General features: G+C 40.3%; 1 protein-coding gene across 2 annotated transcripts in view; it reads right to left on the bottom strand.

The window, feature by feature from the left end:
* The window catches only part of tmem132e (transmembrane protein 132E), a 462,444-nt gene that overhangs the window by 56,583 nt on the left and 379,842 nt on the right, over positions 1-26,019 (bottom strand). For both annotated transcript variants that reach the window (XM_075487420.1, XM_075487419.1), the window contains 2 exons: positions 20,448-20,588; positions 10,254-10,446 (listed from right to left, as the gene is read on the bottom strand). In XM_075487420.1, coding sequence (XP_075343535.1) covers positions 10,254-10,446; positions 20,448-20,588 — 334 coding nt within the window. The remainder of the gene's footprint in view (positions 1-10,253; positions 10,447-20,447; positions 20,589-26,019) is intronic.

The raw sequence follows: 26,019 nt of genomic DNA, 5'->3' as shown, positions 1-26,019 counted from the left end.
GATGATTATCTGTAACTATTTGAGCTAACACCTCTCTGCTAGCTCAGCGCTAGGACTGACCATGCCGTAAAGTGATGCCACATGCGTGACCTCACTCGTGAGGCAATACTGACAATGAATGTGTATTTTAAAAAAATCTAGTGAGTCTAAAAAAATCAAACCAAGTGCCGTTTGAAAGGATAATTTATCCTGCCTTTAAAATTTAAATGAAAAAATATAAAAAATTCTATCCAAATAAATCTAAGGTCTGCATCTAAGGTGGATCTCATAGTACCACATTCATTCTGACTGCTCTGCACTGCTTCGTTGGCGCCGCCCTAGAGTGCAGTACCACCCGGAAAAAGCCGCCAGCTTTCTCTCTCCCAATACATAGAAACTCTCTGATGTAACTTTGTGTGTCGCTCACTTCACCTGCTGCAGTCTCCACATGCTGTTGAACATTGAACACCATACATTTTGCCAGATGTGTATCTTTATAAAGGCAACACAAAACATGATTTCTCATTTAACATCTGATAGTTATGGCCCAGAGAAGCTAATGGAATTGGGAGTTTGGCATGACCGGTATCTGCTGCTCTGCATCAACTACCCTACTTTCCTGCTTGTTCAGCTCTCTTCTCAAAGCAAAAGAAAGTCCTATAAAGTCAATGGTTTGGTGTTAATAGTGGTCTAAACGGTGCAACAGGCCCCTGGGTTGATTGAACCATACCATCTTGGGATTCTTCTCCAACATGGTTCTCTGAATCTCCAACAATTAAAAACCATTCTCTTCACCCGCTTCCCTTTAACTTTAGCAGCTCTTCTTTTGCCTGTTCTCTCTCCATCTTCACACTTTCCTGAGTCCAAATCAAACTGTGGGGGTTTCAGTGGAGACATTCATCACTGTTGCTTTGCAACAGGAAATGTGTCATATTTCAATTGTGCAAACAGATTTGGCCCCCTCTTCTCCATATCAGCAGTTTCACAATGTGCTGATTTGCTGTACAAGCTGTCAGCGGGTGCACACCACCAATTGAAAATGCTGTGTAATTTGCATCTGTCTTAATCTCACAACAAAGAATTTTTAAGACACAAGTGCACATTTGTATCTTTGTGAGATTCATTTTTGTGAGAACACTGTTCCTTATTCCAATGTGATGTATTTTGGCTTTAAATGTTAAAAAACCCTTAAAAAAACCCAGAGACATGATTTGATTTCAGAAATACACAAAGCTTATCTTGTCTAGGGTATGTCATTACAACAGTTTATATAATGTCCGGTGAAACAGACTTGTGCATTTTTTTCATGACACTGAGTTCCACTTCCTAAACATATTTCAGTTTGGAAGTTTTATTCTTACTTGTAACACAACTGTGTCCTTCTTTACAGATGGGGCAGGACCCATCAACTGGAAGGGCTACAGGAAAGAAAGATTTGGTATACATTGTTGTTGATCAATTCCTTGCTAATGCCCCATTATAAAACAAAGTAATTTCAATGCCTAAACTTACAGCAAAATAAACCAAAACTGAAGTTTAGTGCAAAAAAAGCTTGGCCTCAACTAGATGAAAGCCAATTATAACTTCATTGCCACACCTTCCAACTTAAAATTACAGACCTTTTTATTTGTTAAAACCCATGAACACTTCTTACATGACAGTTCCACAAAACACTGACGGACAGGGATTGTACCCCTGTACACAGTTTTAGTTGAGAAAAAAAAAGGAGTTGTGTTCAAGAACACAAATCAATAGACTTGGATGTCAAGACTGCATCAAATCTCCTGTTGGAGCAGCTGGAACTTTAGTATAATTTCACAATCTGTATTAAAGGAGCACTAGGTAGCATTTTCACCTAAAATTATAGCCTTCAGGAGTTTAACAAAAGTTAAACAAGTCAATGGTATGCGAATGAAGCCTGTCTCGCTCCCAACAGGGGTCTGTATGCTGAAAATCCCACATGTAACTTCGGCAGGAGCGACCCGCTTCTGAAGTGTCGTGATGCGCGAGAAGAGTCGTTTGTGTTTACGGCACTTAGCTAGGTATGCTAGCTGTAGTTATAGCTATGTGTTCGCTTGCGTTGAAGAGCCAACACCAAGCGTTTCATATTCTGCCTTTCACAGACTGAATATGAAACGTTCGATGTTGGCACTTCCCATCTTTGTGAAATTTCTCCAAGCGTAATCTTGTTCATGTACCATAGTGATCTGCGTTTTAGATTGCAAAGAGACAGGTGATGACGGTGCTCTAATTCCTCCTGAGTTCGAGACGTAGCCTAGCTTCAGAAATACACGGACTGACCTAATTAGAATAAGAATAGCGTTTTGATCCGAACAAGAATTGTTATCTACAAATGAAAATTGATTAATTTGTGATTGTAATCGGAATAGTGTAGAGCTAGTCTGCGTTTATTGCGGCGTGTGTTGGTAGTGCCTGCGCACATCTGTCTAAGATGTAACTTTTGTAAGTGTCTGCTAATACAAAGGAATCACTCCACAAATACACCATGATGAGGGAAGAATCCCATTCAAGATCAGCAACAGTCCATCCATCCATCCATACATCCATTATCTTCTGCTTGTCCGGGGGTCGGGTCGCGGGGGCAGCAGCCTGAGCAGAGAAACTCAGACGAGCTGTCCCCGGCCACTTCCTCCAGCAACAGGATTATAGCATATTATCTTGAGTTCTCTCTTCAGAAAATCTCTGATTATAGTATCTTACGTGGGCAGTCTACACTTGTGAATCAGATGACCTAACTGCACTGACTAAATAACACAACGGCAGCATTCGCCACGATGTTTAGTTAGTGGGTGTGTACAGGTGGGCATTTTTACGACAGTGTAGAATTTCAGTTTGACCAATAGAGATCGCTATACTGCCGCTAAACTACTTTGTATCCCTTTAAGGAAATGATTAATCAAATCTTTTTTTTCCAAGGAGAACAAAGTGAAAACCCACAGTAAAGCAGGTCGATGATGACATCTTCAAACCTAACCCAAGTAGTGGTTCCTGAAAGGTATTCACTTTAACAGTCTGTCTAGGCCAGGGCAACTGTATTCACTGGGGGCAGATGGATTAGATGGTTTAGGTACTGAACAAGGTAAATGATGTCTTCCACAGCAGTGGAACTTTCTCCAGACTCAAGCTAAGTTTGAAGAGGTGCTGTAGAATCCTTCATAGCTGTTCTGCACAGGCCCTTCAGGAGCCTGGAGCTGACACCATCAGGACCTTCAGTCTCTCCAGCTGTTTTTACAACTGACTCCTGGTGACACACAGGCTTAAGGGGTACATAGAAAAGATCTAAGGGTGTACTGTTGTGAGAGGAGATCAGAATCAGAATCAGAATTCGTTTTTATTGCCATTGTTAGTGAACAGTGTTCACTAACTAGGAATTTGCTGCGGCGTAAGGTGCAAACATGTAACAGGGATATAATGATAAAAAATAAAGAATAAAAATATATGAATACAAAATGTACAAGGTGTGTACAACAATACACAGTAACCAATATACAGAGCAACAACAGTGCAGTTTCGTTAGTGCAATTTTAATGATGGTAAAGTGAAGTAAAGTGTCTGTGGCAGGTTATGAAGTGATTATGAAGTGTTTATAAGTCTGACTGCAAGGGGGAAAAAACTGTTTTTGTGACGGGAGGTCCTAGTCCGAATGGACCGAAGCCTCCTGCCTGAGGGGAGTGGTTCAAATGGTCCATGTGCAGGGTGAGAAGGGTCAGCTGTGATCCGACCTGCTCGCCCCATAGTCCTGGAGACGTGCAGGTCATGGATCGATGGGAGGCTGCAGCCGATCACCTTCTCTGCGGAGCGCACAACTCGCTGCAGTCTGTGTCTGTCCCTGGCAGAGGCCCCGGGATACCACACCGTGATGGAGGAGCAGAGGATGGACTCGATGATGGCCGTGTAGAACTGCACCATCAGCTGGGCCGGCAGCTCGGCCTTCCTCAGCTGTCGCAGGAAGTACATCCTCTGCTGGGCCTTCCTGGTGAGGGAGCTGATGGTCGGCTCCCACTTGAGCTCCCGGGTGATGGTGGTGCAGAGGAACCGGTGACAATCCGCAGTGGTGATGGGGGTGTCAGTGAGGGCGAGGGGGGGCAGGGGGGCTGTGGATTTCCTGAAGTCAACGACCATCTCCACTGTCTTCTGGGCGTTGAGCTCCAGGTGGTTGCTGCTGCACCAGGTCACCAGCCGGTCCACCTCCCTCCTGTAGGCAGTCTCATCGCCGCCTGAGATGAGTCCGATGAGGGTGGTGTCGTCCGCAAACTTAATAAGTTTAACAGAGTCATGGCTGGAGGTGCAACAGTTAGTGTACAGGGAGAACAGTAGAGGTGACAGTACACAGCCCTGTGGAGATCCTGTGCTTAATGTCCGAGTTGCAGAGGCTGTTAACCTTCGTCTTGTGTTAGGGTCGGCACCGACCCGTTTTTAGGTTTTAAATGCATAAAATAACTATATAAATTTGCTTATTGCATCAAGGCTATATGACTTTGTCAGGAACCTCTATTTCAACAAAATAAAACAAAAAGATTGTTGTTAGGGTCGGTTTCGACCCAGTTATAATAAAAAAGATTATAAAGCAATAATTAGAGCCAAAACTGAAATCACAAGTTCACTGTCAGCCAACACACTGACAGCCAGCTCCCAATCATGTGAGCTTTAGGGGATTCTCATTTTGCCTTGTTTTAAACAACAAATGAAACCTAACCCATTTTTTTTTTATTGAAATTGAGGGGTATACTGACAAAAACAAGGCCCAGGGGCCCACACCAAAAATATTAAAACCAATAATTTTATGGATAAGGAAGCCTAACAAGGTAGCCAAGAGATGAGAAACAAATTGGATGATAGATCATTGTTTTTAGTGTATTTTACAACTAAATTAAAACACGGGTCAAAACCGACCCGTTAACATAAGGGATGGTAACAGGGAACTAACACAAGACGAAGGTTAACATTCCCAATTGAGAAGGATGACCTTATGGGTGTCTGCAATGGGAGCTGTGGGTACAAGTAGGTGGGAGGTCTGTGGAGCTGGAGGCAAGTGAGGAGCATGCTGAAAAACATGTTCAGCTAATTTGCTCCGTCCAGACTTCCATCGGTGTGATCACTCTTCACCTTAAAGCCTGTGGTCTTTTTCCATTCCTGAACACATATCTCTCAAGTATTTCTGCTGGAACTTGCTTTCCAGCTTTTTTCCTCTACAGCTCCTTGCTGGCTTATCTTATTTTGAAGCTACTTTTGAGCAGTCCTTAATAACTCAATAATTCTCCCACCCCGAAGGCATTTTTTCTTCACATTCAGCAGCCTTTTCAGGTCATTGGTGACCGGTTTGTTACAGAGGAAACACCTATCTGTTCGTGTGGCGATGTGTTCTTCACACAGCAGTTAAAGTCGTCCGTCACATTAATGTGATCTCCGGGTGGGTCACAGAGTGCATTCAAGTCTGTAGCCAGAAAGCATCACCACGGATCATCTTCAGCATCCTAAGATCCATTTTTTTCGAAGTCCATATGGTTCCCACTGAAAAAGTGGCAAAGTTGAAGGTGAGGAGAACCAGATTGTGGCCTCATTTTCGTAACAGAGGACAGGCACATGAGCTGCATATTTTACATTTGAATCCATGTTTTCATTTTCTATGGTGGTGGAATTTACAAACTGTTGAAAGGTTTGAAGTGTAGCAGAGAGGGAAGAGCAGCTGAAATCAAAAGAAATTGGCAGGTATTAATTAAATTGTTATGTTTGTTGCCTGCAACAGCTGAGCTGATGATGTTAGGGACAGTGTTGGCAGTGGCCACTACCAGAATAACACAGGTGAACTTTCTCGGTAGATAATATGGATGTAGATTCAATGACAGTTCAAGATCCTGGGTATTGATCCTCTCCTTCACAGTGACATATAAAGAATGATACCATCTGTCGTTGACAAGCACTGCAATACCTCTGCCTTTGTTTTCGCCACTGCTCCTGATTTCTCTGTCTGCCCATATTGTCTGAAGGCCAGGGAGAGAGGCATTGCAGCCCAGTACGTGCAGGTCATGTCTCAGTGAAACACATAACACTGCATTCTTGATATTCTTGCTGTTCTCATGAGAGCCCTTCCATTTCATTTGCTAGCAATCTGACATTTCCCATCAGTATCAAAGGATAAGTTGGTTTAAACGTCCTCCACCCATTTGTTCCGTCTTGCTCCTGCCCGATATCCATGGTGTTTCCTCTTCATATTGTCAGGGATGTGGGGTCTTTTTGGGCTTTAGCTGGCATTTGTTCACATGGTAACTCATCATAACAGAGGTTGAAAAGTGTCAGAAATATGGGGAGGATCCACACAAACACCACAGGTTCAGAATCTGCACAGAACAATCGCTGAAAACTTAATGTAACTGTGGCGTTATTCTTTATGTTCTATAACGCTGTTACGTTCTATAACATCTTTAACATCCAATATGTTTATATTAGCTGATTGAAGAATAAAAACACTATATACAGTAATGTAGAACATTCGGTATTTATTTGAACTCAATAGATTGCAGCCTGCCATATGATGCATAGAAATAAAAACATAAATATTAAATATAAAATGGTGATGGTGGTCACCTGTTTCTGACCCGAAAAATCAAGTGTTGTTTGTTTTTCGAGTAGCTCCGCCTCCTTCGCTGGGGCTCACGCTAGCTGCATTTGGGCTTGGGGTTGGGTTAGCTAGCTGCATTTGGGCTTGGGGTTGGGTTAGCTAGCTGCATTTAGGCTTGGGGTTGGGTTAGCTAGCTGCATTTGGGCCTGGGGTTGGGTTAGCTAGCTGCATTTGGGCCTGGGGTTGGGTTAGCTAGCTGCATTTGGGCTTGGGGTTGGGTTAGCTAGCTGCATTTGGGCCTGGGGTTGGGTTAGCTAGCTGCATTTGGGCTTGGGGTTGGGTTAGCTAGCTGCATTTGGGCTTGGGGTTGGGTTAGCTAGCTGCATTTGGGCCTGGGGTTGGGTTAGCTAGCTGCATTTGGGCTTGGGGTTGGGTTAGCTAGCTGCATTTGGGCTTGGGGTTGGGTTAGCAGCTGCAGAAGCAACAAGTGCTTTATATTCGCATGTGTTGATGTAAGGTGCTTCATTAGATTTGAGTTACTTGAGGCAGACGTGGATAAAGTTTTTTTTCCCTGGGCATTGCGTGCATGTTACATAAACATTCTTTCCTTTTATCTCCACGAGTGAGAAGTAGTGCCGGCACTTCCAGTTAGAGAACGCTACCTTTGAACTTTCCTAGCTCGTCGCCATTGTCGCTGTCTTGTGTGTGTTTAGTCGTAGTCGTCAGCGCGTCCAGTGAGACAGCGTGAGCAGGGCATCCGCCCACCCAGCCAATCATCATCGCATTTGCAACGGTGTTATTATCCCCACCCCTGCTCTCTCCAGGCAGCGTGCAGCTGATGTGTAGCCGAAAGCCTACAACCAAATTGTAGTAACGCGCCACTTTATATTCTCAATAACGATAACGGCGTTGTAACGATGGGAAAAGTAATTAATTAGATTACACCGTTACTGGAAAAATAACGTTGTTATTCTTAAACGCTGTTCCTCACAACACTGAAAACTAAAAACTGCAGCTTGAAACCACTGAAAAACAACACATAAATATACAATAGAAATTCTAACAACTATGCAATCTCGAGTGCAGGAATAACAAAAGCTTGCTTCAGAATGTTAATTTTACAAGGCAAAGTCGCACGGGCACATATATAATTCTGTAGCTCAGCACGGCACGTGGGTACAAGATGCATGCAAGTCAATAATGTCAAGAGGACAAGAGATATTAATTGAACCTTATGCTACAGCAGATGTGCCATACACAAAGTCATAACTGCAGCTCAAGTATATTTAATGGAGCTTTAGATGCAGAGCAGCTGTAATTATGCAAATGCATAACAGCCAACCAAGAGTTATTATTCTGGCTGAACTATCAGGCCTTGTAAATTGTTGGCATACACAGATATAGAATGTATATGTAGCACACAGAGATAGTACACATCAGTGAATGTGCAACCAGCCTTACTGCCTTATAAGAGTCAAGCTGCAGTGACGACCTTTGCCCACTGTCTACACAACAAAGCTCTCTTATGAAAAACTTTTCACCAATTTCTTGAAGTCCACTTTTACTGTACATACCACCGACAGACAGTCCTTCACTTATCTACTGTAAAACTGACATCACTCCCGATTTACAGTCATTATAAAATGACTTAACCAAGAGAGTAGGTATGAAAGCAAGGAACGGTTGAGTATATTTAGCATTTTTTGCTTGATTAATGTCCCTTTGTTTGGTTAATCTGTTTACCCTGCTGACTAATTGCCCCCTTTCTCAATGCAAAGACAAGAGATACTTGGACTTGTAACAATCAGCAGCTTTCTCAGACTGGGTCCGATGACTAATGTCTGTCTGGCTTGCACTTTGCATATGTCACAGTACACTCCAGAAATACTGCATGACTAAACTGAATAATTCCCTGGCTTTACGGCACAGCTTTTATTTCAAACAGTTGTATCGACATAAAGTAGTGTTGAGAAATGCTATAACACCAATTCTTAATGTAGTATTGGAAAACAACGTGAGATTAAATTCCACTGACACTTATACCTATGTGTCTCCTCAAAACAGCTACAGACATTGTTGGTTCTCAAGCATGTTTTCAAGTCTAATCATTACACTTTTTTTAACTATGAAACTATGGCATCATCTCACCAGGCCACACTCTGACCTGCCTTGCAAGGCCAATGGATAACCTCCACTGGAGAGGATAGGTTTCTCTGTGTTTCATGTCTGTTTGACCTGTGCTTAACTGCTCCATAACTGATATTTCGGTTTAATGACACAAATCAAACTGCAGTGTCTGCAGAAAGTGCCCAAAGATGGGTCCTGGTTGTTGGATTGCATGGCAGAGTTCCTGGAAAGAAATCACTTGTATACCTCAAAATGAAGAAGGGACTGAATTGGGCCACAGTCCACCAACAATGGACTGAAGATGATAACAATTCATGAGAGGTCCTGCTTACATTTGGGCCAACACATGAAAGCATACACAGATATTCACAAACGGGTATTCAGGCTGGTCAGATGCCAAATGATTCTTTTTCCATGTGTATTTTGAAGGACGAGCAGCTAATAAATACAGTATTGTTTAGGCATGTCAAGCCCCACTGTGCGTTACTAATGTCAGTGTAGACCTACTGCAAATTGAGTGTGCACATGGCAGCTGTAATTGGCAGGAAAATGACAGGTAACACTGTAAGACAGCCTGTAATTTACATAGTAACTTTGCTGTATGAATCAGGTACCTTTCTAATATCTTTCTTACAGTTCTCCACAGGTAGAAAAATGGAGGTACAAGTAACCAACAAGTGCGGACACATGATTAGGATGTTAAAATGCTAAATAATATTTCCGAAAATTAGGATTAGCTCATGATATAACATTTATATGAAAGAAGGAGCAGTTAGCTTTTAGACCAGGTGAGGCATTTGTACATGCGTATGATGTAGCTAGTAGCCACAGAATGGTAGGATTAAGTTTTTTTGAGATCAGAGCTATGGATTAGCTATGAAAAAAAACAAAACGTTTGATCCTCTCACCGTTTGTCCTTCATTTTGAAAGCTTTGAGCAAAATGGTAAATGTACAATTCTGTTAATCTGTCTGTTAGCAGAATTATGTAAAAACTACCAACCTAATTTCATCAATCCTGGTGATGGAGTGGAGCATTGGCATAGGAAGAACTTTTTTTTACATTTGGAGAAAATGGGGATTAATGTCCCAATGTCAAAAATGGAAATTGCAGTTGGCAGTATGTTAAACGGTCATGAAGAGTTAACCATTTACTTCAGATTTGGAACCAACATTTCGATACAAGATAACTATGTAGAGCAATGCAGTCGTATGGCATTTCATGTTACTGTCATGAAAGTAGTACTTGAAGTTTTAGCAGGTGTAGAAGCTGCTACAGCATGTGAAGGCTTGATCAGGGGAGTTAATCTATGATACACCACACCAGTTTTTTTAAATGTTTCAAATATTTGTTTTTGTGCTCAGATCAGCCTGCTTGGTTACTAGGTTGAGAAGTCCCACCCAGAAAGTGATGGCAACATCTGTGTGTTTTCTTTACTATCTACATGTAATATCATTTGGATCATATCCCTCTGCTGTGTTCCTTTATAACATTAAATCATTTAGAAATACAAGAATTTAAGTAAATTCTTATTACCATGAATCTGTTTTTGTTTTTTTTCCACTCACCATAGCCAGAGGGATGATGGCCTGAATATCGCGCTGCACTACTGTCAGCTCCGTCACGACCTTTTCAGAATCAGGCGGTGGGTTCTGTCCCTTGTAGTCAATGTTCCAGTTGATTCTTCTGGTCACCGAGAGGCTGGTGAAGTTCTCCATTTCAAAATCCAACTGCATCACTTCGACATTTCCCAAGAAATCCCTGCCAGACCATTAACACAAACAACAAAACAGAGCCAGGATGGAAAGTAAAAAATCGGCTCCGGCAACATATTTATGACAAACACGGCAGACTATAAGAAGACATTACAGTAATGCATTCATTTGTGGAAGTAGAATAGTTGACTTGGTACATTTTAAATATTAAGCATGCCATTTAGTGAGCTGTCAACACTCTTGAGTTTTCCTCAAGTTACCCTTGAGATGAAAAGGGGAATAATGTATTCATAACATATGAGGCACTGCAGTGGAAAAACTTCAGAGCAGATTGGATACATGTCAGTGGCACATTTTCCGTTTGTTCCTCATTCAAAGGGATATTCACATATCTGAAAGCTGGTCCTTTTCTGGAGCTTCCATTACAGTGACTGCACTTGCATATACTTATATACTGTTTAGTATGCGCACCTTAAGAAAGAAACATCGTATTTTGTTTAATTAAAGCATAGATGATCTGCACATACCTTTAACATAGTTTTAAAACTGAGTATTGCAGTTTGAACCAGTCAAAAACCTCTGCATAAACACTAAGCTCCAGGTCTCGGTGCTGTAGTGAAATTACTGTTATGCATTCAGCAAAGCTCACAGAAGTTGTCAGACACATTTAGGGAGGACATGTATTGTAACTGTCCACTCAGTCAACAGTAGTATAAACAACTCTTCAGCTTGAGCTCAGACTTCCAGGCAGATACAAGGCTGCTGATGTTGTTGTCGGACTGTAAAAGGTCACAGTGTCGTCATCGCAAACTGAGGAGTTGGGGGCTGTCTTCCCTTCTGAAAATGTAACCTTTTGCTAACAGAATTTTGACTGAATGATCAGAGATTTTATTAAAACTAAAGGAGTCGTGATACTTTTTAATGTCAACACAAAAACCATCAACAGAAAATACAGTTTCAGTTCAAAAGGTGAAGAACAAGAACAGAAACACTCTAAACCTAAAATTGAAAGTTTGGTGCCGTTATTGTTTCATAGACTTTCTTTGTCAGGTCAAAAAACTTTGACACTGATGTTTCTAGCAATTGCAGCAGTTTTTCAATAGAGGTTAAAACATTATTCGAAGATAGATTTGTCCCGTACCCATTTCCCTACACACACATAGCTTTCATGTTGTAACCTGAATTCAACACAAACATCTAAATATGTGCTGATGCATGATGACCTTTTCAAAGCACATCAGGAGGTAAAAGCACATGGTTTTGGGTAGAATGAATGTACACGTAGGGTTAGATGCTAAAAACACATGAACACAGTTAGAAAAGTGCTTTGTTGTGGGTTACACATTCTTATATTTATCGGTAAAGAATCTTGCGTGACGCTGATGCTGCCTCGTACAAAACAAATGCCACGAGCCATGTTGCCATTTCAGTTTTTTTTATCTCCCATTTGTGACACTGCTACATTTTGGACATGTGGACTATTACACACTGAGGTTGGGCTGCTTGCCACTGTTGTTTGTACAGCTGAGAAACAAACTTACAGCCATTTTACTCTGAAGATAAGGTGATATTTCATCCATTAGCAGCCAGTGCACTGGAGATTTCCCCATTTTTTCAAGGTTTTGTTACGTTTATGAAACGTCATTAAATATTCAAAAGTCAAAGCACTGGACGGAATGCACACATTTGTTAAATATCCTAAACAAATATATATATTTTTTAATCCCACCCATCCACCTCAACTTTCTACATGACTTCTGTTTCAAGGTTTTGACTTAGGTGGGCGGCTGTACTTTAAATTCAGAAAGAAGTCACATTGCCTTCATCAAAATGTCATGTCTAAATGTGCTCTGAAAGCGATCTGGCTGGGTGATTTTGTTGATGTAACAGATAAATCGTCTTGCGAGCCACGATGGTTAATTCGTGCTTTACATGAAAAAAGTCAATCTGACCTTTTTTATTCATTAATCTTTTAATGTGTCCTGCATGAGGCTGTTGAGAGGTGACAGTTTTCTAATGGCCTCCCTGCTCACTTTGTTGAGATTGTCAAATACCATGAATTAGTCAGTGATTGTCTTTAAATGAAAAGACCTTCTTGTCAATAAACAATCACTGCTCCTTAACATGGTTTCTTATTATAGCTTTCTTATTCTGCTTTAGGGCCTCTGCAAGGAGGTAGAGATTTTTGTTCTGCCTCTCGCTTTCGAATTGCATGGGCTGATTTTCTTGCACCTTTTTGGTAGGCATCCTGATTGCTCTCATTGCTGTGCACATAAAACATTTGATTTTTGTCTCATTTGCTCCTCCATGCAGACTAAAGATGGTTTTCCTTCATTCTTGCTTTTACAGTTGGAAACATGCCAGTGACTGAGGAGCGATAAAAGCCAACCTGTTGTGAAATTCCTACATGGCGGTCTTGTAATCCTCAGGTTCAACAAGCCTAACATTTAACTGTCACACTGGATGGCGAAGGGGCAAATTAATTCTCTCTCCACCCGTGACGAGAGCCGGCCTGCCCAAACCTCACCTTTAGCTGTGAGCGAAGCGTTCGCCGTCTCTTCACAAAAGCAGAAACCCACCCCTGCATTCAGCCTGAGAGGCTTTTAATGAAGGCAAGATCAAACTCTTGTGTAATCCTCCCCCCACTAAAGGTTCCTCTCGGGAACATTGTGATGAGATCTCTGCTTATTTGTTTCAACATCACTCACTGAAAACAAACACCCCCGTCTCCCTGTGTCACGCTAAAGCTGTCATCAATATGGCCCCACCGCAGTGAGCGCAGGTACAGCCGCTCAATACGGCGCTGACAGCCACCACGCTGGGACTGAGGGACGGAAAATGATGCTGACACTGCTACCATTTGGGGCTGGGGGACGTGCTTTTTTTAAATCTGAGTGACAAGTAAATTGTAGAATGATCAAAATAAGTAGATGGTACATGATTCTCCTGCTTTACACTGAATTCAAGGATCTACAGCTAAACTTCTCAACATGATTTTTAAGGTTTAAATTGAAAAGATTTCAGGAAGTATGACCTGAAATCTTTTTTTTTTTTAATCAAAATCCTGATAGATTCTTGAGGTTATTCTTTAGCTTTAGGATATCTGTTTCTTAGCATTGCCCATATGTGCACAGTGACCAGATGGAATTAGCCTTTTTTAGGTCATGCTTTCTTCTACTTAAACATCTTGGTCAACACATGAGGCATACTAGATAATATCATACTAATGATGATGATAAATGAATCTTAATAGTTGTTCTTTAAAATGACAATTATCATCCGCTGCAGCCCATTGCTTTACTATTTTTGGAACATCTGGTATCACAGTAATATACCTGATTTAGTATTTTGATGAGAAGGTCATCCTGCAGAATGTTTGCTACTTAATCTCTCGTGTCCAGGTCCCATGGTTTCGAACAAAGAGAGAAAATAAACTATTCTTAAATCATCTTTCAAGGACAAAGAGAGAAAAAAAGAATTCACAACAAAACCACCGGGACCTTTCATTTAATTAAATGTCAGATTTCTGAACAACTAATTTAAAGACAGTATTACTGATTGGGCAAGTAAGAAGTTAACCTTAAAAAGCAGTGAGTCATCAACAATTAAATGAGTGATTTTAAACCAAAAAGCTCCAGAAAGCCCGGTCTTGTTTCCACAGAGTATGTCTTAAAGGTGTACTGTGTGTAGAGGACAAAGTGTAAATTTTAAAAGCTGGGCTTAGGGATTTTTCAGAGCTAGGAGGGATTTCATTCTTTGATCAGAGGTCTGTTTGAACTGATTAACAAGGAGAGTTCAAGGGATCAAAGCACTGCGGGGCTACAAAGAAGAGGAATAAAAATGGTGAACAAAGAGGTAAAAATGATACATGTTTAAGTGTGGGGTTAAGGCTAGAGCTCTAAGGCATTATGTTCTCATTTACAGGCTCATAATCTTGTTTGGTGTACATGCTATTGCCATCTTTACAGAAGAAAAAATGAAATAAATGTCTGAAAGGGCGTTAAATCTCTGGACTTGGACTGCTTGAAGTGCCTTTTTCTGGAGTCCAAATTCTTCTCCCTTCCTTAGTTTACAATTCATCCTAGTTTTGCAAACAAAGGCACAGTTTTGCCCTGGTGCAAGTGGGCAGCTAAATATTGGTTGTGAACGCACTCAGGACGCTTTGAGGACACACTCAAATCCAAACACTTCTGGGCATATTATTCTAAAAGTGTGAACACAAATCTGTGCTGGGCCAGAAAGGTTCAAGACTAATTAGCATTTACTCGTCTGTCTGGTGAAGCCTTAGCTGATTTAATTGGATTCGCTTCTTTAATTTTGGGTGGAAAACATCAAAATAAAAAACTGCAGTATGTGCACCATGAGTCATGTCAGGGGAGGAGCTGGTGTAATGTGCTGCTGCGTATAACTATGCTGAAACAGCCCAAAAATGTATCACAAGCAGTAAAAGTTACTTTCTGTTTGTTAAAAGCTCGATAGTATGTGACTTCCAGCAGAGATTCACTCGCACAGAGCTCTGCGACATCACAAGTATGCAAAAAAAAAAAGTCAACAAACATTAACAATAAATGCGACGCAGTGGACCTACCGAAGCACTGTTTGCCTCTGACTCTGCGATGTTCGCCAGGAGTTCCTTTATAACTGACTCAATCACAAGTAGTTTTCCAGTGCACACGTGTGGAAAAGTTTCAGACCCAGGCGTGAACCTGCAAAGCTAGAGCTGTCCAGTTGGAGTCAGATCTCCCAGGACACATGATAATATTAAAAAATCCGAATAGCAATTAAAATGTGGAATGCCTGAAACAGACAGGAACTAAGATTGAGTATTTTAGCTATGTTTATAAGTTAAATTTTTTTTTTAATTTAATTTAAATGAAAAATTGACATGCTTTAATGCTTGAATATCTATACATATATATATATATATATATATATATATATATTTCATTAAGGTATATAAATCTATTCTATTAGACCTCAACCCTTTAAGAGCAGATATTCTTCCAAAAAAGTTATGAAGGCATTACTTTAAAAAAAAAGTTGTTGGTTAGGAATTAGTATTAGGGTTTAAAAAAATAAATAAATCCTGACTCTTTTTGTGCTTTTTTTTTTTGTTTTCCAAAAATCCTATTAAATCAGTCACTTTTCTGTGTTCTTCACCGTGACATTAATCTTTCCAGGGTTACTGTTTATTCCAAGGTGACTGACTGTAATCAATAATGCACTGGTTCATGCAGTGTTGTCTGTAAGAATGGGGCTGCTGCAGATGGAGGGTTACGGGGAAAATAAACATGTTGAAAAATGTCTAAATGCTCTAAAGTTCAATTTAATGAGGAGAGAATCTAAGGACAAGGAGAGAATGATAAAGAGAGGAGGAGGATGAAGAGATCAGCAACAAGCCCAGAAGGGGAAACAGTCACTTCATTTCCTCAATCTTTGGCAATTTAAAGTGAGCAGAACCAGATGTTCAAACTTAATCAGAAGGCTGATGTATTCATCAATGAGATGCAAAAATTATGCTGATGTGTGTCTGTTTGGACTCTTTAAAGGGACTCTGGCTTGATGTATGAATTTTGGCGGGTGGGAGGGATGAAGAGGGGACTAAAGTCAGTGGCAGTTAGTTTTTTTGCTGTTTTAATGTAGCACAAAGAGACATATGAGAACAATTACTGAACTTAAAAACCATATTAAAATTATACTCACTACTTAATTTAATGGGGTGATTAGGCAGAGGACTGTTTTGAGAATTTATGTATTTGGCTCATTACAGGAAAGTCTTTGAGCATTATGCTGATCCATGTTTATTTAAAATCTGAAAGGGAAATTTCCTTCAGCATCCAGCTAATCCCTTCAGAAACATAAAGCAAAGAAGAAAAATGATCAAATAGAAAGACACAGGGAATTAAATGGTTGAAGTGTAACGGATAACCAAGACAAACAGGAGTCGTTCTGAACCTTAAAAACACATGTAACACAGTTCTTTAGTTTGATGTTTCTCTTTCCCGAAATGAAAGAAGTAACACCGATTTAATCAGCCAGGCATCACCAGACAGACGAGCAAATGCAAATTAGTCTGGAACCTTTCCGGTCGATTTTTCAAACATACAGCAGGTGGAAGAAAAAGGCCCAGCCAGAAGAGGCCATGTTTTCTGCTGAGCTGCAGACTGATACTGGAAACCAGACTCAAATGAACTAAACCGAATGATCCCAAAAACAAAATCACAGTGTTGCAGTATAAACAAAAAATATTAACAATAATCATAAGCTATTATCGGACAAAGTGGCCCTTTGAACTTATCATCTACGTAATTATGAGGTAATTTTCTATTTAAAGAACTACCAACACACGGATCAGAAGAACTGATTAATGACACAACTGTATCCAATGAGACAAGTCGGGTGGGGATGGGACTCTACGGGATGTGAGAGATGTTTTGCATCGAGCAAACACGACCGGTAACGCAATAAATTGATGTAGTCTAAAATGCTTCGAGACTCAAGTAGAACTTCAGCCAACAAAACAAGTGATGCAGCACTCAACAGCATACCTCAGAATGATCTAAACCAGTGGTTCCCAAACCTTTTTGGCCTGAGTACCCCCTCACACATACAACGCGTGCGATGATTCTCCAAAAGTAGAGCAACACAGTGGTCATTACATGAAAATCATTTTATTTAATATCCTTAACTTGAACATAAAATTCTCAGGCTTTCTCTCTCTTTTTTTTTTAAACCTCAGTTGAATTCAATATAAGAATAAAAAACATTTTCTTGAAATATAAATAATGAACCAAAATAGCATAAATACTAAATCAAAATAATCTTCCTTTGTTATCTAACTTAAACAAGTGACATTTCTCTTTTTTTTTTTTAAGAATACATTAACAGGCCTAACTCATGTAACATTCATCACAAAACTGGAGTCTCCTTCATAAACAGTCCTCCATAAAAGTGTGACGCCTTAATAAATAAATAAAAAAAATTAAAAAAACTCGCCGCGTACCCCCTGCAGTACCTCCACGTACCACTAGGGGTATGCGTACCACAGTTTGGGAACCACTGATCTAAACCAATCAAAAGCTCTTACATTTGTCTTGTTCCCAAGCTGCTAGTTTTGTTTGTTTGTTTGTTTGTTTGTTTGTTTTTAGCAATTTTGCAGATTTTTACAGATAGTGTACAGTATTTGGGATGTTTAAGCTCAGGATACAAAATACAATATGTAAGATGAATGAATGAATGAATGAATGAATGAATGCCCTTTAGAGTCATTATACAAAGAAATTGTAGAGCTTCTCCTGTGCTCAGCGCAAAACAATTGAAGTAAAAACAACAAGTAAATAAAAAGGGCCGATTTGCAAAATAATAATATAAGAATAAAAAGCATAAAAGCATTTAAAACGTATTGCACACAGTGTTCAATGAGAAGAATAGCAGCAGTTTTTATGTGACTGTACATATTATTTACATGTGCGAGCTCAGGGTGTTGATGGCTTTTGGAAAGAAACCGTTTCTCGGTCTGTTTGTCCTTGCTTGTAAGCTTCTGTAGTGCCAACAGACAGAACTGGGATGTGAACTGTCCTTGGTGATGTTGCAAGCTCTGCTGAGACACCGCGTGGAGTGGATGTCCATCAGGGAGAGGACAGCCAACGACCCTCTGTGCTGCTTTGACTGGCCTCTGAAGCCTCGCTCTGTCTGCCTCAGTGCAGCTCCCGCACCAGGTGGAGACAGTACGGCAGCATGTATATTGTTAGATACTGTTCCAATATTGTCTGTACTGACACCTCTATGGAACATATCTCTGACTTTGGCAAAGAGGAAAGGAAACGAATGTGACTGAAAGGTTAATTAGAAATGGCCCCCTTCTATGGCAATTTAATTATAACAATATATTTGTTTTTACAAAAACAGCCATTTATTGTTGGAAAGATTTTATAAAAAAAAATTTGTGAAACATAGGAGAAAATAAATAAATGAAAGCTTTTTGCCAGTCACTCCCTTGTATTTCAAAAACATATCATACCGATGTTAAACTTTCTAGAACACTGTTGCCATTTTGGTATAAACTTTCCAACAACAACCAAAAAAAATACAAAAACTGATCCAATTTCACAACATTTTCCACATGGAAATCCCATGCCCGTTGTATAAAAAGATTTCAGGCTTACCGTAAGTTTAATCAAATTGATGGGAATGAAGCACCGAAACAGGAAATCTTCCATGACTTTAGATGCCCATTGTTCAGCTGTTTTGCTTTAAGGTGGTCCAAGAGTTGACTTGGTTTTTGACAAAATGCAGCCTGACAGCCCGTCCATGCTTGACCCCCAACTGGACATTTCTCAAATGTTGACAGGGTGGCAAAGATTACACGACATGGGTCACTAAATATGGCAGGAAAGGCTGCCACTCAGGGTGTGAAGGAGCACACAACAGAGACATTTTGGGCTTTTATTTTCCAGGTAAGTTGAAGTCTTTGTTATCTTTGTTATCTTTCCTTGCTTTTCTCCACAGGGATGCCAGTATGTGGACCGGCAGTTGCCAATGTCTCCAGCTAAACTCCCCGTGCTCCGGCTCCTGATGAGATTGAAGGCATCACATATTGTGATTTATGATTGCACATTTTTAGCTGCTTACCCTCAGTGACTTTAGCTCAGAGACAGGGCCGACTGCTCTTTTAAAAACCCACGAGCAAAATGTAATGGATTTTCTCAGTGTCAGTGTACAAGCACCTGCTTACAGGGTCTGTTCACTAAACTTTTTTTTCATACATATTGCTGCTATGTAATTCTAGATGAGCTATTATTTTTTTTCTGAAGGAGTAAAACGTGTCACTTTTTGTGTTTTCTATGCGAGTAAAATATTGGTTTACGAGATTTGCAAATCATTGCATTCGGTTTTTATTTCCACTTTCCACTTTATCCAAACTCTTTTAGGAGTTGGGGTTGGGCTTACTACCTCAGCAAAGTTTCCAAGCAAGCTGAGTGCGTAATATATGGTGACTTTAAAACACAGCCTTGCACTCACTTGTAAGAGCAAATTGTCAGCTGTGGGTTTAACAACCACAACACTACATCTGCGCCAAAGTCCTGCGAACACTTGGACACTCCCTTTTCTACTGAAGGAAGAAATCGTTCGTGTGTGTGCATGTATTTGTTGACACGGATTGCAAAATGTCAAATGCAGATATTTGATCCGTGTATGTATGTATCGATGTATGGATTAACACATGGCTTCTTTCTTCTTCTGCTAACTGAAAGTAAGCCGTGCAAGAGAGCAGTTCCCAATGTTTGCTACCATGTCTGTGCTAAAATCCAAGCTAATTGTATAATGTAAACCGTACATGTGTAAAGTAGCTGTATCATTGGGCACACTATCAATAAGATGAGAATATTTAGTCTCACCCAGTTTGGCTTTAAAAAAGAAAAAAAAAACTTATAGATGTATTAATTAATCTTAAATAGTTTACACGCTTGCGTCTGGTCAAACTCTGCCCCCTTGTGGTGATAAGTTTCTCATGCCCCAAGTTACCAAATCAACCTTTAAACCAATGAATCTCTTAGAAACTGCAATTTCGCTATTAGTTGCATTTTTTTCACAACGTCTGGCAAGATGGTACTTTACTGACCTGACTAATGCTAAAGGACTATCATCGAACGTGTTTACTGTGTGGCAAAATTACTGCACTTAGACAAGAACTCATCTCAAAGGTATTTTTACGCCAGTAGCAAACTAATCCACCTCTTCTTTCCACATAAACTAAATCGACAGCAGATGAAGTAAGATCAAGCAAATCATCTCTATAGTCGTTTAACGTAGTCCTAAAAAGAGGCGAATGTTTTAGTCACTGCCTATTTTATCATTACATTTCATTGTGCCTTTAAAAGCTGTCTGTAATCAGCGAACTATGACTTAAAAAAAAAAAAAGACCTGTAGACCTGTGGTCCGTTAAGTAAGACAAATATCAGGGTCTTTGTGTAGCAGTAACAGAGACAGACACATACACAGAGGCCGAGGCGGACCGTGTGTTTAGGCCCCAGGTTGTTGACTCACCCCTGCTTGACTCCTTTGCTCTTGTTCACATTGATGGTGGTGATGGAATGCTTGGCGCCGGACTGCACCTCCCAGTCCACCTTCCACTGGGCGTTCTTCGAATTGGTCTGCAGCAGGTTCACCCCCTTTTTAGCTTTGACCCTGCAGGAAATGGCAAGGGAGAGAAAAAGAATGGAACGAGTCAATTTTACGAGGGGATGATTTATATAGAAGGTCAGAGGTAAACGCCCTCAGTGTGCAGCGGACCTCCTCTTTGTATTGCGTCTTGGCAAAAGCAATTCCACAGATGGATCAATAACGGAGATGAATGAAGATGACGGTACAGTGATACATGAGAGCAGTGGGCTGAGACTGCTCCAGGTCACGGTGTTGAGTAACGCTTCCTGCAAAATCAAATCTACAAAGCTTAATACTGAACCAGCTGGACATACTGGTTACATTTGAAAGCTTCATTCGTATGCTGTGACCGCTTTCACACATGATTAAGTTTGCATCACTTTTCATTCGAATGCCAAATTAAAGAGTTTTCAAGTTCCAGAAGTTAAAATATTATTCAATTCAATTCAAAATTTATTTATATAGCACATTAAAACAGCCTCAGCTGACCAAAGTGCTTCACAACAGCAACTGCATCACAAGAGAGTCATCAATAAAAGCAATAAGAAGGACTTCATCACAGATAAAAATTAAATTTGAGATAAAATTTGCAATAAAATAACAATAACAGTAACAATAACAATAAAAGTAGCAAGCTAAGGTGAACATTATGTCTGATTCTGAGGAGAAATCTGCCTTTCCTAACCCCTTAGCCCCTCAGGGAGAATATCCTGTACAGGTGGGTCAAGGTTACAAACGGCACATAAGCCCTGCAGCTGAGCCAGACACTTTTTTTTTATTTCAAGCATGCAGCAGAAATGAGAACGTTTGGCCCTGAAATCCTGGCCTGTGCTGCCTCTTAACGTTCAACGAATTTCCTGTTAAATAGTCCGGGCTCTTAAATGCACCGAGTGAAATATAGTGAACACTAAGAATGTTTTATTGCCACAAACATGGCTTTTAAACCCAGTTTTGGATTTAAATTTTGTTCCAGAATACAGTAGTTTAACGTGTGAGGCTGATGCGATAAATGTTACATACATATAAGAAAGCCAATTAGTGGTTTCATACTTTAATCTCCCAGAGACCAGACCAGAGAGAAATATTCACCATTAATATAACGTTGATACATATGCTTGTATCCAAACACCAATAAACGTGCTTACGAATCTAAACACAGTTGCACGCATGGATGCACCGACCGATTTACGCACACACAAACGTGCGGTAAATTCATTAGTTTGCCGCCTCTGCACAGATTTGTCGTGCTCACACACTAAACCACAGCGCACACACAGGCATCACAGACCTGTGCGTAAATCTGTGGTATCGTCACAAAGATTACAACACTTTCATGCTGCACCCAAACAAATACAAATGTGTCTCAAACATCTGCTCCCATACAGTGTGTGTATGCTCATGTGTACGCAGCAAACCCTGAAAGAGGGAAGGGGGGAAACCTCATCCCGGGGAAAAAAAATGTTTACATCAAAGTCAGAGCGACTAGGGTTGGATATCATGTTATACTGAGGCTTTGAGATATAAAATGGCTTTGAATTGAATAGCTAGTCTACAAATATAGATCTATGAAACGGTTAATCTGTACATTTGTTCACAGTTTTTCTTCATGAAACATATCTAATGATGCTCTCTAGCCCACAAAACTGTACTGAGATGTCTATTTGCAGTGTGCTGATCACCGTGCATTTAGGTTTTAGCAAGTAATGTAAGGTCAAAGTGTTGCTAGACGATCAGTATTGAATAAATTAAATTTTATATAGGATTAACACAACCTATGAGAATCCTCTCTACAGTCTTCTTTCCATTTAGATGGCAGCATTTCTCTTTTAAACCAAAAAGGGAGTTCCAATCATTGTCTGGTAATTTGAGACTTTTTCGTTCAGGTGGATTACAGACCAGCTCTGGCTGGCAGACGTCCTCTCTGACTTTACTGAGACGTGCCCACTGACAGAATACCAAACAGCGGAGAGGGAAAATAAGAGCGGTCTCCTCCCGGTGATTGTGATTTTTGGTTATTTGAGCACAGAGCCACAAACAAATGCTTTCAGTGATGCATCATGAAGAAAAAAGACTCGCAGACATACAGAGACAATAGAGATTATTGATTTCATGGTTTCGTTTTCATGAAATACAAAACAGAAATAGATAATTCAAACGTTGTTTTTTTTTGTTTGTCTGCCTGCTTTCTGCCTTTGTCTCCGTTTATTACTGGCCTTTAGAGTCAGCTCAGAAACAGCGCTCACGGACTCTGTGAAAATATTTAGAATTCTGGATTAAAGACAAAGTGACACAGACGTGGACAGTTTCCGACAGTATTGGTCACACAGTGATCACTCTGGCTGTGAAAATGCAAGTGTCACTTGCTGCTCTCCAGCAGGGGCTCTTAATGGAACCTAATATATATTATTATATATATATATAATATTCTCCCTGACAAGCAACAGCTTTTTCTGGACAAACTCTCTTAGAACATTACCTAAATCATATTTTCTTTTTTTTCACTCATGTGGAACTCGGGAGCAACATCCATTGCAACATCTTTATGTTTGTTTAATCTATTTCTTAGACTTAGATTAACCTGCGAAAGAGACGACCACACATCCATGATTCGTGGAAGTAATTGGCTTTCAGCTAAAGTTGCTCCCCCGCTTTAACCAGAATAGGCACACAGCTCATATAGAATAAGTAGCAGTTTTTCTGTTTACAGCAAACTCATGAATAAAAGAAAAATACAACTAATTAAAAGTCTTTTGTCATTTTCCTATTTCCTTTCACCGATAAAACATACTTCATAGATGGGAAATGGCTCATTCGCTTCCCGTCACAGCCTTTCAAAACTATGCACACGAACTGCACATAAATATTTATTAATTTGACCTTTGACCTTTGTTACGGAGACACAAAACTTCTTGGTTAAAATGTGACTTCAACCATTTTCAACAGGTTGCTGAAATTTTTTTCCGTCAAACTCTCTTTGGCATTTTCATATATAAGGTTGCGGGGGCCTGGAGCCTTAACCACGCTGATCTAGGAAGAGAGTTCGAGCAGATAGTGGACAGGTCGCTAATCTATCACAACGCTCACACGGAGACACAGAAGACCACATACAATCAGACTTATTCATAGGGAGTGCATCGATATGAAGCAAATGAAACCCTTCTTTCACCTTCATGATACATTAAAACTAGGAACATCCTGTCTCAGAGTGATGCAGAAAAAGTAGTCCATGCATTTGTTACTTTAAAAAAAACTAACCCTAATCCTTTATTATTGGGCTGTCCAAAAAAATTCTCTGAAAAGCCTCCAGCTGATCCAAAATGCTGCAGCCGGAGTCCTGATGAGATCTAACAGGAGAGATATATATCTCTCCAGTTTGGCTCCCTGTCAAATTCAGAATAGAATTTAAAATTCCCCTCGCATACAAAGCTCTTAATGACCAAGCTCCATCATATCTTAAAGATCTAATAGTGCAATATTTTCCCAACAGAGCATTTTGCTCGTGGCTCCCACAGTTTCTAAAAGTAGAATGGGAGGTAGAGCCTTCAGTTATCAGGCCCCTTTCTTGTGGAACCAGCTGCCAGTATGTGTCCGGGAAGCAGACACCCTCTCTGACTCGACGTAAACACAACATTGTTGTTGTCATTAACTCGTTTCTCTTTCTCAGCGGGTACATTTGGCCTGGTGTTATGGTGTTTGTGTCCCTCTTTTCTCTCCTCTCAAACCCCAGCTGGTGGAGGCGGCTGGCCACCGTTCCTGAGTCTGGTTCTGCCAGAGGTTTCTTCCTGTTAAAGGGAGTTTATTCTCTCCACACTCGCCTCATGCACGCTTAGGATGGGAGATTGGATTGAAGAGAAGTTTTGGTGCAATCTGTTGGTTTCTTTAATGAGGCTACTTTTTTTTTTAAATTGACTTTGTATGTATGAATTGAACTAATTTGGACTTTAATTAATTGGATTTGATTGGATTATGGACGTATCCTTGAATAGCATTGAACTGACATTTCTTATAATTTGGCGCTATATAAATAAAATAGAAAAATTCCAGTTCATAATTCATTCATAAGCATGTTGTGTTGACATGTGTCTACAGAAACCAAGCAAATTTGCATCCCTCAAAAGAAGAATGTGCCCCACCACCCCAGAAAACTGCTCAGGAATACCTGATGAGAGGAGCCAACAGCCCTGTCTTTGTGTCTAAACTCCCCCAATCCCAATCCAATCAAGAATTTGCTAGAAACCTGATCCATGGAGCCCCCACCATGCAACTGAAAGGACCCACAGGTTCCACTGCCTTTGTCTTTATGACAAGGACCCACAGGACATCCAGAGAAGCAGCTTGACCACAGAAGGGCTCTACACAATGTAAGGTAAGTGGTTTTAATGTTGTCTATACCAGTCTATACCATGCCTGTGGCTACAGTCATGCTCTTATCAGTGGGATTTTACATAAAACTTTTAAACATGTTACACAGACATGCTTATATCAACCGTTTCCAGTTTCCTTATTCCAACGAATAGATGTTCTAGTTCAGATTTGACATGTCTCTGAGGTGTAAAACTTTAAGTTAAACAGTATGTGATACCAACTGAAATATTGACTAAACTTATAGTTAGCCTTAAGGAAACTTTTCTGTTTTCTATTTTAAACAGACAGCATCAAGAAGGAATCCTTACATCAAAGACGGTAACTCTACATTCACTTTTAAAACATTCGTCCTTGTGATTGCAGCTCTTATTTGGTTCTTCTCACACATTAGAGAAAATACCGTAATTATCTGAAAGAGTGTGTCAAGGGAAGATGAAAGAGAAATATGTAACGTTTAAGGAGCCGTCCTGATCAAGTGGCATTGTCTTTGATGTGGGTTGAAAAGGGGAAATGTAATACCCTCAGACGATCGCTAAATGAGGTGACCCAGTTGCTACTTGATTACTGTGGCTTGTAAAAATACAGATCATAAAAGATGATAATTGCGCATTATAGTAGGGCATAACCATTTCCACTGTATTCCCCAAGTTAGGATGCAACCCTGATGAGTAGTACTTGTATTTGTATTCATTAACTCTGCTCATCAGCAGCTTATAAAAGCCACTAAATATTCATCATCATCTTTTGAGAGATCCTGCAGAGAACCAATGCTTTTAATCAGATGGTCCTTTTCACAGAATATGCTTCATCTTTCCACTGCAAATGAGAGGGGATGGAGCACTCCCCATGGGATCACCACATGAATTGGGCTCCCCACGGAAATGTGTTAATTCTGATTAATGAAAGAGCATTGCTAATGTCAAAGCAGCGAAAATATATGCCCAGAATCTCAGAATCTCTGCAGGTCCTGCAGCTGCTCCTGTGCAGGGAGAGTGGCGAGGCAGTGTGAGCCACTTCAGCGAAGACGGAGCTATTACTTACTCATTCCACACAGATGCCTTCTGCCATGGCAACACCTATTACGCTCTGA

This window comes from Odontesthes bonariensis, chromosome 16, assembly GCF_027942865.1.
Source record: "Odontesthes bonariensis isolate fOdoBon6 chromosome 16, fOdoBon6.hap1, whole genome shotgun sequence".
NCBI classification, from domain to species: Eukaryota; Metazoa; Chordata; class Actinopteri; order Atheriniformes; family Atherinopsidae; genus Odontesthes; species Odontesthes bonariensis.
Note: the sequence above shows the minus strand (reverse complement) of the source record. Positions and strands in the feature narration are given on the sequence as shown.